Here is a 15,426-nt window from a genome sequence, read left to right on the forward strand (position 1 = left end):
GCTAAACAGAATAGATCTCGGAAATAGTCACAAAACTTCCATTTTGCCCAATTATATACCCCAAGTTTTATAACATGCCAGCAAAAAGCATCCTTATAATCAATGCTAGGGGTGTACTTAACAGTTTCACAAATGCCACCCTTACCATGTTGAAGTATGGGCCCCACAAGTCAGCAATGATATTGATATATAATTATGAGTTTAATGGACGGTAATGAAAATTAAGTTTATAGAAAATTCCAAACACAATTGAAGTATTTGAATATGGAAGAGTCACTTGCATAATGCAGAGGCTTCCTGTGCCTCTTTGCTTTGCTCTTATGGAAATACTCCAGTTCCTCACCCAAGCAGACTTTACCAGTCTCTCACCGTGCTATTGTTATGTTATTATGTTATTATGTTATGTTATTAGTCCTTGAAAGGATTAGTGCCAAGTACTCTTTCTCCTCTTAGATTGTTGGAGTGTACATCACAGATGCAAAAACGGATTTCTGTTTCCCTTCCCATGTTGAACTTCTCTAATGAGAGGAGTTTTATCAATTATGGCTCATAGTAAAACTTTTATAGAAATATAACACAAAGAACTGTTCTACTATTGAACCTAATATGGTATGTTGAACCCACTATGGTATACAAGACAGCTTTATAACCTATAATTGTGTATAATGTGTACAAGAGAAATATTGGACCAAATTAGTCAATGACCTAATACTTGTATGTGTCCCTAATCAGTTTATGACTTTTGGAAGTTCTCATGGGACATTCATTTATAATAGCCAGGGGCAGAATATGTCAGGCTTACCGTCTGATCCAACGAAGAAGGAGCAGGAACTTGTAGAACACGAACCCACAAGCGCCTCGCACAACACTAACCCACCTGGAGTGGAACAGGGAGAAGTGAAGTGACGAGTAGCCAATGAGACTAGCCAAAGCGAAGTACAGAGGGTTTAGGCAGAAGCGAAGTCAGGCAGGCCGAAGTCGGGGCAGGCAGCGAAGAATCGTAAATGTAGTCAGGCAAGAAGATCAGGGCAGGCGGCAATAGACAATCCGGGAACAAGCTGAGGTCAAACACAGAAGATCAGTAGAATACAATGCTAGGGGCTCAGTCAAATAACCTAATAACCAGGCAAAGAGTCACAGTACAGGTTAGGATTAAATAGAGCTATTTGGCGCCAAACTGGCATCCTCACGCTGGCGTCGCACAGCTGACGTCAGTGCGTCCGTCATTGGCGTCCGCCGCTGACGCCCTTGCGTCGGCGACCGGCGCCGGCGCCTTCGCGCCGGCGTCCAACGCCGCGCGCCGACGCGCATCGGTTCCCCGATGAGCGCGCCTGCGCCTGCGCTGGAAGGAACGCGGAAGCGGATCCTTACAGAATATGTGCTACTAGTTGACTAGATAAGATCTTTGCTTCAGATGTGCTTGTTGGGACTCTGGCCAGATCCCGATGAGCACATGGCAAGCAAGATCTGTTATTAATCAAGTGGTTTAATAGATGAGCTCATTGTTTTTGAGCATATAAAACTGGGGGTCTCCATTTTGTTCATTGAGATCTCTCCTGTGGAGTAGTTTGCATACTGCCCAGGGCCCTTGATTGCCATTTGAGACCTTTCTGTTGACTGATCCGGTATCTCCCAGTTGCTTGGTGCAGATGTCAATGCTGATGCAAACGGTGATGTATTGCTGAATCATGTGAATGCTGTTATATATTCTTGTATGTTGATTGTTCCCTGATTAATTGCTGATTGAGGGAATGGCTGTCATATTACCGATTGATGCACTACTGATTGTTCTGTCTTTTTATAGTCTTGTCGTAATAGTTTTACTAATCTCATTGGTAATAAAGCACGCTCAGTGCTGGAAGAAGGAGTTCTCAGGAGGTTAAATTAGTGTCACAGAAGATTCTGTAGTACTCACTCTAGGAGAGAGTTATTACAGAGTGTTATTTCCCCATTTTGTCTCCCCACAGCATATGGACTCAATCATGCTTGGGAATAAAGAGTGTAACCCTATCTTGGCCACAACCTGTATTATAGGATATACATCATCAATACCTTACCATTCACAGGTCCTGAATCCCCTTTGCTACCCTTGAAAGGCTACTGGGTATTTCTCTCCATGGCAGTGCCTCCACCTAGTGGGATCTCGGGATGCTGTACAACAATGGGTGCTCCGACTAGGAACAAATAATTAACACACAGTGCGGTAAACAAATAGAGCTTTATATAACTGGAAACAAAGGCAAAATGCAATAACATTTCAATATAAACCCTGACCTGGGGTACCCATATGGTCTTTCATCTCCTGGTAGTCTCTCTCTAGGACACAGTCCCACACTTCAACTCTTGCTGGACACACAGAGTACCAGTCCCATGAGCTTTATGGCCCAGGTAGCCTGCCCTCTATACCTCTAATTTTGATAGAGATAGTAGCAGGCTATCGAGCACAACCTGTCCTCACACAGGGACATATTCTTCAATAACCAATAGGTCATTCCAATTAGAAGAAAAGAGGTTCCACCTAAATATTGGGATGGGATTTTTTCCAGTGAGCTGTGAAGATGTGAAATTCTCTCCCTGAATCAGTGGTACTGGCTGATACATTAGATAGGTATAAGAAGGGGTTGGATGGTGCTTAGCAAGTGAGGGAATACAGGGTCATGGAAGATAGCTCATAGCACAAGTTGATCCAGGGACTAGTCCGATTGTCATTTTGGAGTCAGGAAGGAATTTTTCCCCCTATGGGGTAAATTGGGGAGGCTTCAGATGTTTTTTTTGCCTTCCTCTGGATCAACTGACAGTTAAGCAGGTTAAAAAAAAGTTTAAAGGTTGAACTCGATGGACGTGTGTCTTTTTTCAACCTAACTTACTATATTATTATGTTACATTTACTTAGTTGAAAACTGTGGGCTCGCACAGAACTGGTACAGGCAACTGCAGTATCTCACAGAAATCTTCAGGCAGGCTCCAACACTTATCCGGAGTGTGAGCATATCCCAGCCTCTTTCACAGGAATCCTTTTCCAGGCAGCTCCTTTACAATTTCTGCTGCCTCCGAGCTACAAACGATAATTGGGGTCCCAGAGCCCACCAAGGGCCTCACCACCCCTGTGACTTCTCTCCATTTCCTGTGGAATTTCCTGCAAGAGCCCCAGCCAGAAACAAGTCACTCCATCCTGAAGTGAAACTGAAAAGAACTGAGACTGAGCACATGGCAGCTCAGCTTTATAAAGAAATGATGCAATAGTGATACCTTCTGGCCAAATCTGGAATCTGCCAGGACACATTGCAAAGGGACAAAGGACTCACTCCTCCTTCCTTACCCAATTTAGGCCTAACACTTAGCTGGCCACAGCAGGGGATTTCCACCCATGTGGAACTTTCAGACCATAGGGGAACTTAACCCTATGGGTCCCTATAAGAGTTTCCAAGAGTAAACAACACCGTGAGCCACTAATGCTTGGGACTAATTGACCTATAAATGGGCTGTAGTTAATACTTTGCCTGTGCTCAATATATTCCAGGTATATTGTGTATATGGAAATAGAAATATATTTTACAGAAGAAAAACATATAATTTCTCTAACTACAGCGATCTTAAAACTCTAGCAGTGTTGAGCTTAAAGTAACATATTGGACAAATTAAACCTTTTTAAGTACCAAGTCAATTTATTTTTAAAGAAGAAGCACACCAGTCCAGGGTAACAAATCTAACCAAAACTAACAAATTAGACCACAGATTGTTTTTGTTTTTTTGCTTTGTGTTCTGTGGTGTTTTAAAGGACCAGTAACACCAAAAATGAATGTGCTTTAAAGTAATTAGAATATAATGTACAGTTTCCTTGCACTGGTAAAACTGATGTGTTTGTTTCAAAATGACTACTATAGTTAATAAACAAGCTGCTGTATAGCCATGGGGGCAGCCATTCCAGCACATAATACACAGTAGATAATAGATAAGTACTACTATAGTTTATATAAACAAGCTGCTGTGTAGCCATGGGGGCAGCCATTCAAGCACAGGAGACACAGTAGATAATAGATAAGTACTACTATAGTTTATATAAACAAGCTGCTGTGTAGCCATGGGGGCAGCCGTTCAAGCACAGGATACACAGTAGATAACAGATAAGTGCTACTATAGTTAATATAAACAAGCTGATGTATAGCCATGGGGCAGCCATTTAATGTCGGGCAACATTTTCTTTTTTGTTCAGCTCAGGTCTAATAAAAATAATGTAGCATTTAGGGGCAAATATACATCCCAATAATCCAGTACTGGAAGATAAAATTGCAAATATCTCAACAGCCACCATTCTACGCCCCTTACTGCTCAGGTATGCAGGGACAAATGCCACCCACACACTACAGAACACCAACATACTGAAAGTGATGTTTTTAGCCTCATTAAATCGGTCAGGGAAATCCTTGGCTAGAAATGCAGCCATGAAACTTAGTAGGGCCAAGGTTCCCATATATCCAATTATACAGAAGAAGAACATGATAGATCCTTCATTACACTGAAGTATAATGGTGTCAGTTTCAGAAGAAGTATCGGCTTCTTGAAATGGAGGATTTGAGGCCATCCATGCAGCAGAGATTATAGTCTCACCGACAGAACATACAATGACTAATATGATGGACAGCTGGGTTCCTACATACTTCTTCAGCTTGCTCCCAGGCTTTGTGGCATTGAAAGCAATAATAACTATGAGAGTTTTAGCCAACAAACATGAAACAGAAATAGTAAATACAATCCCAAATGTTACTTGTCGGAGGAGACAACATATCTGTGTTGGGCGTCCAATGAATAATAAAGTGCAGAGGAAACACAACATGAGAGAGATGAGGAGGAGACAGCTGAGATTTTGGTTATTGCCTTTCACAATAGGAGTCTCCCAGTATTTCACAAAGATTATCAAAACTGTTAAAGTTATGATGAAGAGGATCAAGGCAATAGAAGTTAAACTGGCCCCAAGGGTATCCATATAAGAAAGGTAGTTTATAGTTTTAGGGATACAGTCTGTTCTCTGTATATTTGTCCTCTTATCATCAGGGCATTTCACACAGGTCGCTGCATCTGAAACACAACATTTTTAAGATGAAAACAACTTTCATGTATATGTTGTTACCCTTTGTTACGTACTTACTTTTTTGTAGCATTGTCTTCCATCTTATACAAATGGAGCAAAACTGGAGGAAGCATTATCTCGAAGCTTTTACCATTCTCAAGTCCCACTATGTAACTCAATTGAACAAGATTATTAGCACACCTTTTTCAATAAAATGAATGCTGAGAAATATTATTGTCAACAAGTCAAAGTTTGCCGCATCTGTTTATTAAGGGTTATGGGTTATTTAATAAAACTCCATTTTTGTGAAAGAAAACTTTTTTCAAGTTTTATTATTCCCCAATGCTGCAAAAAGCCAGAATCCGAAAATCTGTCATCTCAAACCTGTCGAGTTCATGTATAAGTCAATGGCAGGTGTCCCTATCCAAAATGTACGATATTGTCAAATCATGGGTTTTGGGCAATAACCCGTAAATAATCAAGCATTCGGGAGAAAAGTCCAGAAAAATCGTACGATTTGGATTTTATCAAGTTTTTTTCCCAATCCAATTTATACAAGTTATTTTAATGATAAGTCAAAAAAGTGGATGGGAGTGTGGCCGAGCTTTTTTTATTTAAAAAATTATATAAAATTGGATTTTAGTAAATAACCCCCTAATTTAATCCTAAAATCATATTGTGAGGATACAGAAAGAACAGTTTCTTTATAAATATACAGTGAAATCTCAAGTGTACATACCTTGATTTTTTAGTTTTCTCTCATTTTACACTGTTTTCTTTTTTGAGTTCTCACCAATATACAGTATAATGCATTTCCCTGATTTAATTTTTCCTGGATTTTACATCAATTTTTTCTGGTCCCCTAAAAAACATAAAATGGGGGTTCTACTATAGCCCCCCACATTTGGATAAAATAGTATTTATTGTCAATAGGATTTGTTTATCAATGTGGTGTATCTTTCTTCTTCCGATGCTTAGTCTTGCCTATTTTATAAATCTACAATTGTGTGTTTCTTCCTGAATAAAGCATTAGTATGAGTATTGTTTTGCAGGCTGTTTTACATTTTAATGACTTGGTTCTGCAACTAGTGACAGAAAATGAACCTACAGAGGGCATCCAGCAATTATAATTGACTGTACCTGTGACTTGAGCTGCAGGTCTTCACATAACATTCTTCCATATGTGCAAGCCATAGGCATCAACATCTAGAGTTCAATTCATCAACATTCTTATTTTAGTGGTTGTAGAAGACACAAAAAAACTAATACTATTCTAAAGGCCCATTTTTTTTAAATTTTGTGAGAGTTGCAGTTAGTACCAAGTAGAAGTGTAAGGTGAACAATAAACAGGGAGAAAGAGATTAGAATTTCATCTGCTAAGCATAGTTTCAAACATATGTTTCACTTATTTTTATGTTTAAGCTTTACTCTTTGTATCCAATGAACTGCTTTACTGAACCATATTCCATTGTCCTTTCAGTTATATTTCTGGTTGTTTTCTGCACAAAATGATTATTGCATTGGTGAAAAAAACCCTATATAAAATACTTTTTGCAAGTGCTGACTCACATTAGAGACAAAGCAAGTTTTGGCCAACCTTTTTGTATCCACACACAAATGCAAAGACATGAGGGCTATTCTTGTCCCCTGGGGGTACTAAGCACTAAGGGGCACCAATTGTAGTAATTTTTAACCTTTGAACACTGCATGGGGCATTGTGAATTACCCCTCTGATTTCTCCAGGTGCACCAGTAGATTCGATTACTGGAATAGATGACCACATTTAGGAACAATTTACATTTTTTACCTGCTCTTAATTGTTTCTCTCAAATAGTGAATTGACTTGGTGGCAAGTATATGTATTTGTATATCTGGCTGGAATAAAAACTGGCAACTTCATCCCAATCATTAATAGACTGCAGTCATATCATTCTTTAATTTTCCATTTTCAATGATCAAACCTCTTCTCCTGATATCAAAATCAGTTACTCACCTGTGGTGTTAGAGATTTCCCCATCCGCACACTGGACACAGGTGTAACAACATAATGGCTTCCCTTCTATTTTAGACTTCCTGTGTCCTGGGGCACAGGGTGCATTACACAGAGACTCAGGTGCCTATATTTTAAGAATAAAAAAATGATTGTAGCGTGAAAGTGAAGAATTTCTTCAGTTTGCTTCTAAGTAGCAATCCATTCACTAATTTAGCCTCATGGGAAACTTTGGTTATGCCCTGCCTCTCCAGTCAAAGGATAAACCATCTCCAATCACTGGATAAACCTTGACAGCTGTTTATCCTACAATGGCTTTTTATGGAGGCCATTAGTGCAAAAAGTGGTAATGAATTTAAACAAAATATTCTGGGTTAACTTTTTTGATGCATCTCAGGAGTACTTTGAAAGCTTGCATGAAAACCAAAAAAAACCTTCAAAAATGTCTAGGCTCAATGTAAATTGCCTGGATTCAAACCAGAAACCAGTTTGCCATTCTTCTATTTGGCGGGATTACTGGGACAAATGGCACACCTGCCAGGAACCGTGGGCCCCCCTGAGTGTTCTCCCCCTGCCTTCAATTGCAACCATAAAGGGGAAGGAAAAGGTACAGTACACATGGGGTGGTTGGTTAGTGGTGCTGAGTTTAACAAGGAGGATGCCACTGGGGTGAAGACCACTGAGGTGGCAGTCACGGTAGGCCCCCACATCCCAGTCTGACATGGTCAGTAGCTTCACACTGCGGGTATCATACAGCTATACAGAATTTGTCTTTCAAGAATTTGTGAAAGTAAAAATTATTTTTATAGTGTGGCCTCTCAGCTCTAATATGGGTTGAAAAAACATCTAACAGTTACTATTACTAGCCTTTCCTTCTTCTCCAAGTGACCTGCAATATTAAGAGGTTATCTATCTTATGGTTTTCAGTTCTGGCCTGAGCAAACGTGTTTTAAATGGGTCCTAATAACCCAATGCCAAAGTGTTAAGGACTTCCAGTTACTCTTTCCAGAATAGTTCAATAATATCCCAAGCTCCTTTACATCTCTTTTGGATGACCACTATCTGTAAACAGTAACAAAAATCATGGAGGTTTCCATATGTGAATATGTGAAAATCTTGTGCTCATTAAACGGTGGGACATGATGGATAAATAATAAGAGACATATGAAATAACAGCACATTTCATTTGGTTCATCTATTGCTTTTAATCGTACCTTTTCAAAGTATGGTTTCCACAAATCAGCACTGTTGTTGATATTTAAATATTTATCATTCTTTGACATGTTAAAATATCCCATCTTTCTTATATCAATCAGATTATTTGGTAAAAAAAGACACTTAATAATGTCAAATCGGGCTGGAGGGTCTCCATATTCGTCAAAGTATTGGATGTCACCAGAAGACATAGTGAAAGTTGCTCTGCGGAGATAATTATTTATCTTAAAAAAAAACACAATATTATTAACACAAATTTTTGAAATGCCAAAATTTTTTGCAGTATTGTACAATAAATGAGCAAATACATCACAAAAATAGATACATAAACAACCATTAACCAGTAAAGAGAGCCCTGCCCAAAAGAGCTTACAATAATGTACATCTTGTAATTCAATACATTTAATATAGTTGACTGGTTGATTCAGGGTGAAGCTAGAAATGAATTATGGTAAATTAAAAAGAGGTTGTGGACCTGATGCTTATTTACCACGAGGTACAAAAGGAATGTGGAGGCTTATGTATTTATCAACAATCTCATTTTAGTGGTTTTTGAGGTTTTTGAAACAATGACTAAACATTCTCTAAAACCACAAATGTCAAGAAATGTATTAAAAGATCTGAACTGAAATAGCAAGAATGGGAAAAGTCGCAGAAAAATCTACCGTTGACTTCTACATGATTTTGACAGGTTTTAGCTGGATTCGGAAATGTCACAGTTTTGTCTCTTAATAAATCTTGGAAAACTTGGGCTTTTTTTCAGTGACTTGTTCGGATTTTTGGCATCAAGCCAGAGTTGAAAAAGTAGCATTTTAATAAATCGGCCTCATAGTCTTTGGTTTCCAGACCAGTTTAATTAACCTTCCATGTTCCTTTTATGTTTGGCCCGGTGCAGAGAGATTTGTGAATTGTTAATGTGGTGCCATTATTCAAAGGGAATCCTGTTGTCAACCTGATTACTATGGGCTTGTTATTTTGACATCAATGGTAAGAAAGCTTTTAGAAGGATATTACAGAATAAGGAATAAGACACTGAAATACTTTTTAGATTAAAGTATTATAGGGGAAAATGTTATGAGTTTCACAATTCTCATTAGATTTGGTAATGCATAACAGCCAACCTACAAATAGCATTTATTGGTTACCTGTTTAAATACAATGAAATCATCACTTTTAGGGTGAGAAGGACTAAAATGAAGAAATTCTAAAAACCCGTATTTGTTTGTTCCTTTGAAGGATAAGTAAACCTTAAAAATAAGTGAATGTAAAATTGATGACAGGGCTATTTTTGCAATGTACATTCATTATTTATTTATTTTTTTTCATTCCAAGATATTAAAAGATACACGTACTGAATTTTGAATTATTTCATTATTTATTTATTTTTTTTCATTCCAAGATATTAAAAGATACACGTACTGAATTTTGAATAAATTAATTTTGTTACAGCAGCTCCACTGCTGCAAGAGATGCAAGGGTTTTTCTTAAATACCTTCCAGGGCTTCACTTTTCTTTTCAGGTATTCTGTCCTTTCCCAATGATTGACTGGAGCCTGGGCCATGTAGAGATTGTGCAGGGCATGCGCCAGTGCATAGACTGCAGTGTAAACTCTATAAGTGACTCTGTAATTGGTGGTTCCATATACAAACAAATCAGCATCACGGAGGGATTCATTTCCTGTACAGTATTTCATTCTATACAAGTTTAAAGGGTCTGAAACTGAACATTTAAAAAAATGTTCCCAGGCAATTTCAATATAGTAGTCTTTGGGATAGCTGTTTAGAGAAAAGGAGTTGATAAAATGTTCAAACCCGGGGATGTTGCCTTCCTGGATTAACAATGACAGTGAGCCATTAAATGTACTTCCTAGCTCACACTGCCTTAAAATCATAAGACTGGGGAAGAAGGAAGTCATTATCCAAACTTTCGTCTGCATTTTTTGAACGTAAAAATACTCTGCAAAAGTGGAAGTAAACTTTGTGGTTAAAAATACAACAATAACCTTAGCGGAGGTCTCCAAAATGAGTTCAATGATCTTATAATAGTCATATTTTATGTTTTGCTTTTTAATTACAGAAGAAAAGGCCAAACATCCCCCAATATCAGCAAGTTCTTCACTTATTCTTTCCCGTGCTCTGTATCCAGAATCATCATTTGATATAATGAGTCCGACCCATTTCCAGCCAAAGTGCTTCAGTATCTGCACAATCCCATCAATTTCTGCCTCCTCATTGGGGATAGTTCTGTAGAATGATGGAAACTGGGTTCTGTCATGGAAAACTGGATCCATGGAGCCGTAACCGATCTGAAATAAAAATGATGACACCTCATTTTTGTCATTAATGTATTGATTAAATATAAAAGTTCTTAATCTTTTAAATGGGTAAGAAGTCCATCAGTCTAAAGTTGACCATAGACATAACAATTACAAGATCGTTCATTTTAATACACACGTGAAGAGCTGAATCGTCAAACTTAAATTCTTTTGTTAGACCAGACTTTTTAGGGATGTAGCATATCTCGAAATCAGAATGTCGTGGTTTTTGAAAATACGTGTTACATATGTGTCATTAACAAAGAATCTTGGGTGCCAGTGGTTCTTACACAGGAACAGTGTTTTATTGAAGAACAATTCTCCCCAACAGTGTCATAACACTGGCTTTATTTTCTGTGCAAGAGTTGAGTTCTACATCCGAACTACATAAAGTCATCCCTGACAATCTGCAACATTATACAATTTAAGGAAAATTATTGTGTAGCTTAACCCGTAAAAATTTAAGCTTTCTATATTAATAATATAACATTTCAATATTCATGATTTCTCTACACCTGAAACAGTATTTATGAAATAAAAGACAGACCAAACTAAGATTTGACCTTATTTATTATTAAAAAAAACACAATTTAATCGGAATAAGGAAAAACAATATTTTTTACCCGAATGGCACAATTTTTTCAGGCTTTTTTTCCCGAAAAGTGAGAATGTTTTTGATTTTTGCCCGAAAAGCCCAAAATAGTCAGATTTTCAGGCTAATTCCAGCGCAGACCAAAGAAACTTCTAAATAGTATAGGGACACCTCCCATTGACTTATATACAACCGTGGCAGGTCTTTGGATTCTGACTTTTTGCAGCATTTAATAAACCCCAGAAAAAATTGAGGTTTTTTTTCCACTAGAAATTAGGATTTTATGGAAAAAAGTACAACTGAATGTTCTTGGAGCAATAGTGACTAAATGTACATTTTGTGGTTACGACTCTTAAGTACCCCCAAAAGCTTATTGCTGATCAAATAAAATGAATACAAACCTGAGGGTATCCAAACACTTTTGCCAGCTGAGCAATGATATAGGTGGTACTAGTTGACAAGTCTCCTAAGTAACCCACCAGTTTGCCATTTGTCTGACAGTTATAATTGGGAACTTTATGTTCTGTGCCAGACATTATATTCAGCATTCCAGAGACAGATTTCACTTCCGAAGCACAGGAGTCAAATATCTGGTACCCCAGAGTCACGTTTGGTAAAATCCATGGACTTCTGTTTACCTCCTCAATAGCAAAAATGAAGACCAATCGATGGCGGAAATTTTGGAACATTGGGCTGTAGGATACAATCAGAATAGATTTAATACTTATACAACTCAGACTCAACCTAGGTCCCTTCACCAGATATCCCAGAGGGACGGAAGAGGATTCAGTGTGCCCTCACCCATACAGAGCTCCTCACCTAAAACCCAAAAGAGAAAAAAATTGGAGGGCACACCGCCTCATAAAGTAACAACCACAGTTTATTGAAACATCAAAAAACAAATGGCTGCAGTGTGATGGATGCCTAACGCACAGAAGATCAGCACTTCACAGGACTTAAAAAATAAACTTTATCTATTTAGCAATAAATATGTGTACATATATATATATATATATATATATATATATATATATATATATATATATATATACACACACATATATATAGCAGTTTCCCAATGAATAATCACTAACAACAATATTAGAAATGATCCACGTTTTAGGGTGGACTAAAATTTAAATAATGTACAATTCACAGTTAATAGCAAAAATATGCATGAATATATAATACAGGTATGGGATCCATTATCCAGAAACCCATTATCCAGAAAGCTCCAACTTATGGAAAGGCCGTCTCCTATGTACTCCATTTTATCCAAATAATCCAAATAGTTAAAAATGATTTCCTTTTTCTGTGTAATAATAAAACAGTCGCTTGTACTTGATCCCAACTAAGATATAATTAATCCTTATTGGAAGAAAAACTAGCCTATTGGCTTTATTTAATGTTTATATGATTTTATAGTAGACTTAAGGTATGAAGATCCTCCATTATCCGGAAAACTCCAGGTCTGAGCATTCTGAACGACAGGTCCCATACCTGTACCAAATATCCCAAACTCTTTGATCATGCAAAACAAGTCACATCAAGGGGGTTATTTACTAAACCACAAATTTATCTGGTTGGGCTTTTTGGTGCAAAAACTTGAATTTTTTGTGGGGAAAAAAACATATTCGATATTTATTATACCCCAGTGTTGCAAAAATCCTGAATCTAAAAATCCTCCATCTCAGACCTGTTGAGGTCCTGTATAACCTAATGGGAGAGGCACCTCTCTCAATTTGAAGTTATTGTGGTCTGCCCTGGGTTTAGCCCAAAAATCCAAAATTTCTCAGGTTTTCAGACAAAAACTTGAAAAAATTAAGGAAGACAGCAAGAAAAATAAGAGCAATTTTGTTTTTTCACTCGATTTTATCGAGTTTTTCCATGATCTGATTAATGCAGGTTATATTATTAATAAATAAGGTCAAATTGAGTATGGGAGTTTGGTCTTGTTTTATTCAATTAAATACGAGATAAATTTGGATGTAAATAACCCCCCAAAAGTACAATTCATACCTAATGGCAAATGTGTCTGTAAATTAAAGATCCAATAAACTTCACGTTTATGTAGAAGGGTTAACTAATCCCCCTCTTATGCCAGTTTTTACCTGTTCAAGTGCCTGCCCGAAAAAAATATTTCGGATCACTGCTATTACATTCCGTAAAGTATCTATTGACATTTGTTTTATTGCAGTATTTAGTATTGGTAATGTGACTGACATGTTACATAATACAATCTTTTAGAGAGCACATTGTACAGCCCACATATTGTTTTCTGACTGATTAAGTAGATCACTCCTACACTGCAACAATTAACAAATTGTTTTATTTTATATTAGTAACTGTGGATTGGAATTCCTGGGAATCCTCCAGAAACTTACAAGTGATGCAGCAACAGCTGCCACATCTGTAACAGCCCATAAAAGTTAAATAATTTGCTTGTTTCATGGAGTTACTCATATATAGACTAGACAATAATAAATCACCTAGTTGGGTTATTTATCAAAGGTCGAATTTCGACTTTAATACATTTTAATGTACTCACAACTCGAATGGGAGGTTATTTCTGAAAAAACTCGAAATTCTTCTATTCGATCGAATACAAATGACCTCAAAACTGGAATCGAATTGTCTCCAAAATAAATATTTGAAGGTTGGCAACACAATTAACATATTCAAATGGTTCAATTGACCTCTGCCATTGACTTGTAATGAACTCAGCAGGTTTTAGGTGGTGAATATTCAAATTAGAATCCGTTTCTATGGTCGAGTTGTGATAAATCTCACATTCAACCAAAGCTTGAGAAATTACCCTCACTTTTGTCAATCAGACCAATAGCTCTCTTACCAACCAATGTAAAAATATTCCAGAACCATAGACTTATAGGTTATAAGTTGTACCATTCATTCTCAAATCAGATACCACCCACTAAGATTGTAAGCTATTTGGGCCAGGGACTGCTTCCTCCCTGTTTGTACTTTAATGTATTGCTAAAATGCGAACATCTACTGCAGTGATCCCCAACCAGTAGCTCGTGAGCAACATGTTGCTCTCCAACCCCTTGGATGTTGCTCTCAGTGGTCTCAAAGCAGGTGATTATTTTTGAATTCCAGGCTTGGAGGCAAGTTTTGGTTTCATAAAAACCAGGTGTTCTGCCAAACAGAGCCTTAATTTAGGTTGACAATCCACATAAGGGCTACTAAATGGCCAATCACAGCACTTATTTGGCATCCCAAGAACATTTTTCATTCTAGCGTTGCTCCCCAACTCCTTTTATTTCTGAATGTTGCTCACGGGCTCAAAAGGTTGGGGATCCCTGATCTACTGCCTAGCAGTTTTTAGACATGTTGTACTCTTTCACTTTAAGAGCCTTTCCTGGGATGGTCTTTTAGTTTACCCAGGAAAAAAATAAAATTGTTTTTTTTTTTCAGGACAACCTGAACTTTCAAAATATGCAAGAATTTTGGTGTAATTCTACTTCTGTAAAAAAATATAGGCTTCTTAGTGTCTAATAAAATGAAAAAAAATCATGTTTCACTAAGGACAATCACATATATCAGAAACATAATTTATTGTATGTACGAGAACACAGAACAAACGATTTGGAAAGGTCTATGGGGCAAATTCACTAAGAATCGAAGTTGCGCCAGGCGCAACTTCGCCGCTCTTCGCCGCACTTCGCAAGGCGAATTTTCGTCAGCGCTCCGCAAATTCACTAAAATGCGAAGTTGCGCACAGGGCTAGCGAAAGTTTGCGGAGTTGCGCTAGCGTTCTTTCGCTATATAAAGCGAAGTTGCGCTAGCGAAGGCTAATTTGCATACAGCGCGAAATTCAAATTTCAATGGAGGAACACGTATCTGCACTACAAATGCCTAGAAAACCTTCAAATCTGCAAATAAAAATTTTATTTTGCCCTACACATGTGCCCACTGTCTAGGTAAGTTGCCATGAGTCAGGAAAAGTAGGGGGGAGGAAGGGGAACCCCAAAAAAATTTCGATCTTTTTCAGGCTATCAGCCATCATGTAGAAAACACGCCAGCGTTTTTTGGGACTTAGAAAAAAATTTGACTTTTTTTGAAACAATCCCTATCTACTCTATTGCGCTTCGCCAGGTCTGAGGTGGCGAAGGAAGTCTAGCGTAAAAGGTAGCGTTCAGTACACTGCGCAAGTTAGTGAATTTGCGTAGTTTCGTCGCTAGCGAAGATTCGCCTGGCGTAAGGTTGCGAAGTAACACTAGCGAAAC

General features: G+C 37.7%; 1 protein-coding gene across 1 annotated transcript; it reads right to left on the minus strand.

Annotated features, from left to right (window-relative positions):
- Positions 1-449: 449 nt before the first annotated feature.
- On the minus strand, positions 450-11,868 carry LOC121393962 (vomeronasal type-2 receptor 26-like). Its single transcript, XM_041563824.1, has 6 exons — positions 11,581-11,868; positions 9,766-10,578; positions 8,273-8,497; positions 7,062-7,185; positions 4,196-5,076; positions 450-518 (listed from the first exon to the last, which is right to left on the minus strand). The coding sequence occupies exons 1-6, from the start codon at positions 11,866-11,868 to the stop codon at positions 450-452; spliced, it is 2,400 nt and encodes a 799-aa protein (XP_041419758.1).
- Positions 11,869-15,426: the final 3,558 nt, after the last annotated feature.

Source organism: Xenopus laevis, chromosome 5L, assembly GCF_017654675.1.
Source record: "Xenopus laevis strain J_2021 chromosome 5L, Xenopus_laevis_v10.1, whole genome shotgun sequence".
NCBI classification, from domain to species: Eukaryota; Metazoa; Chordata; class Amphibia; order Anura; family Pipidae; genus Xenopus; species Xenopus laevis.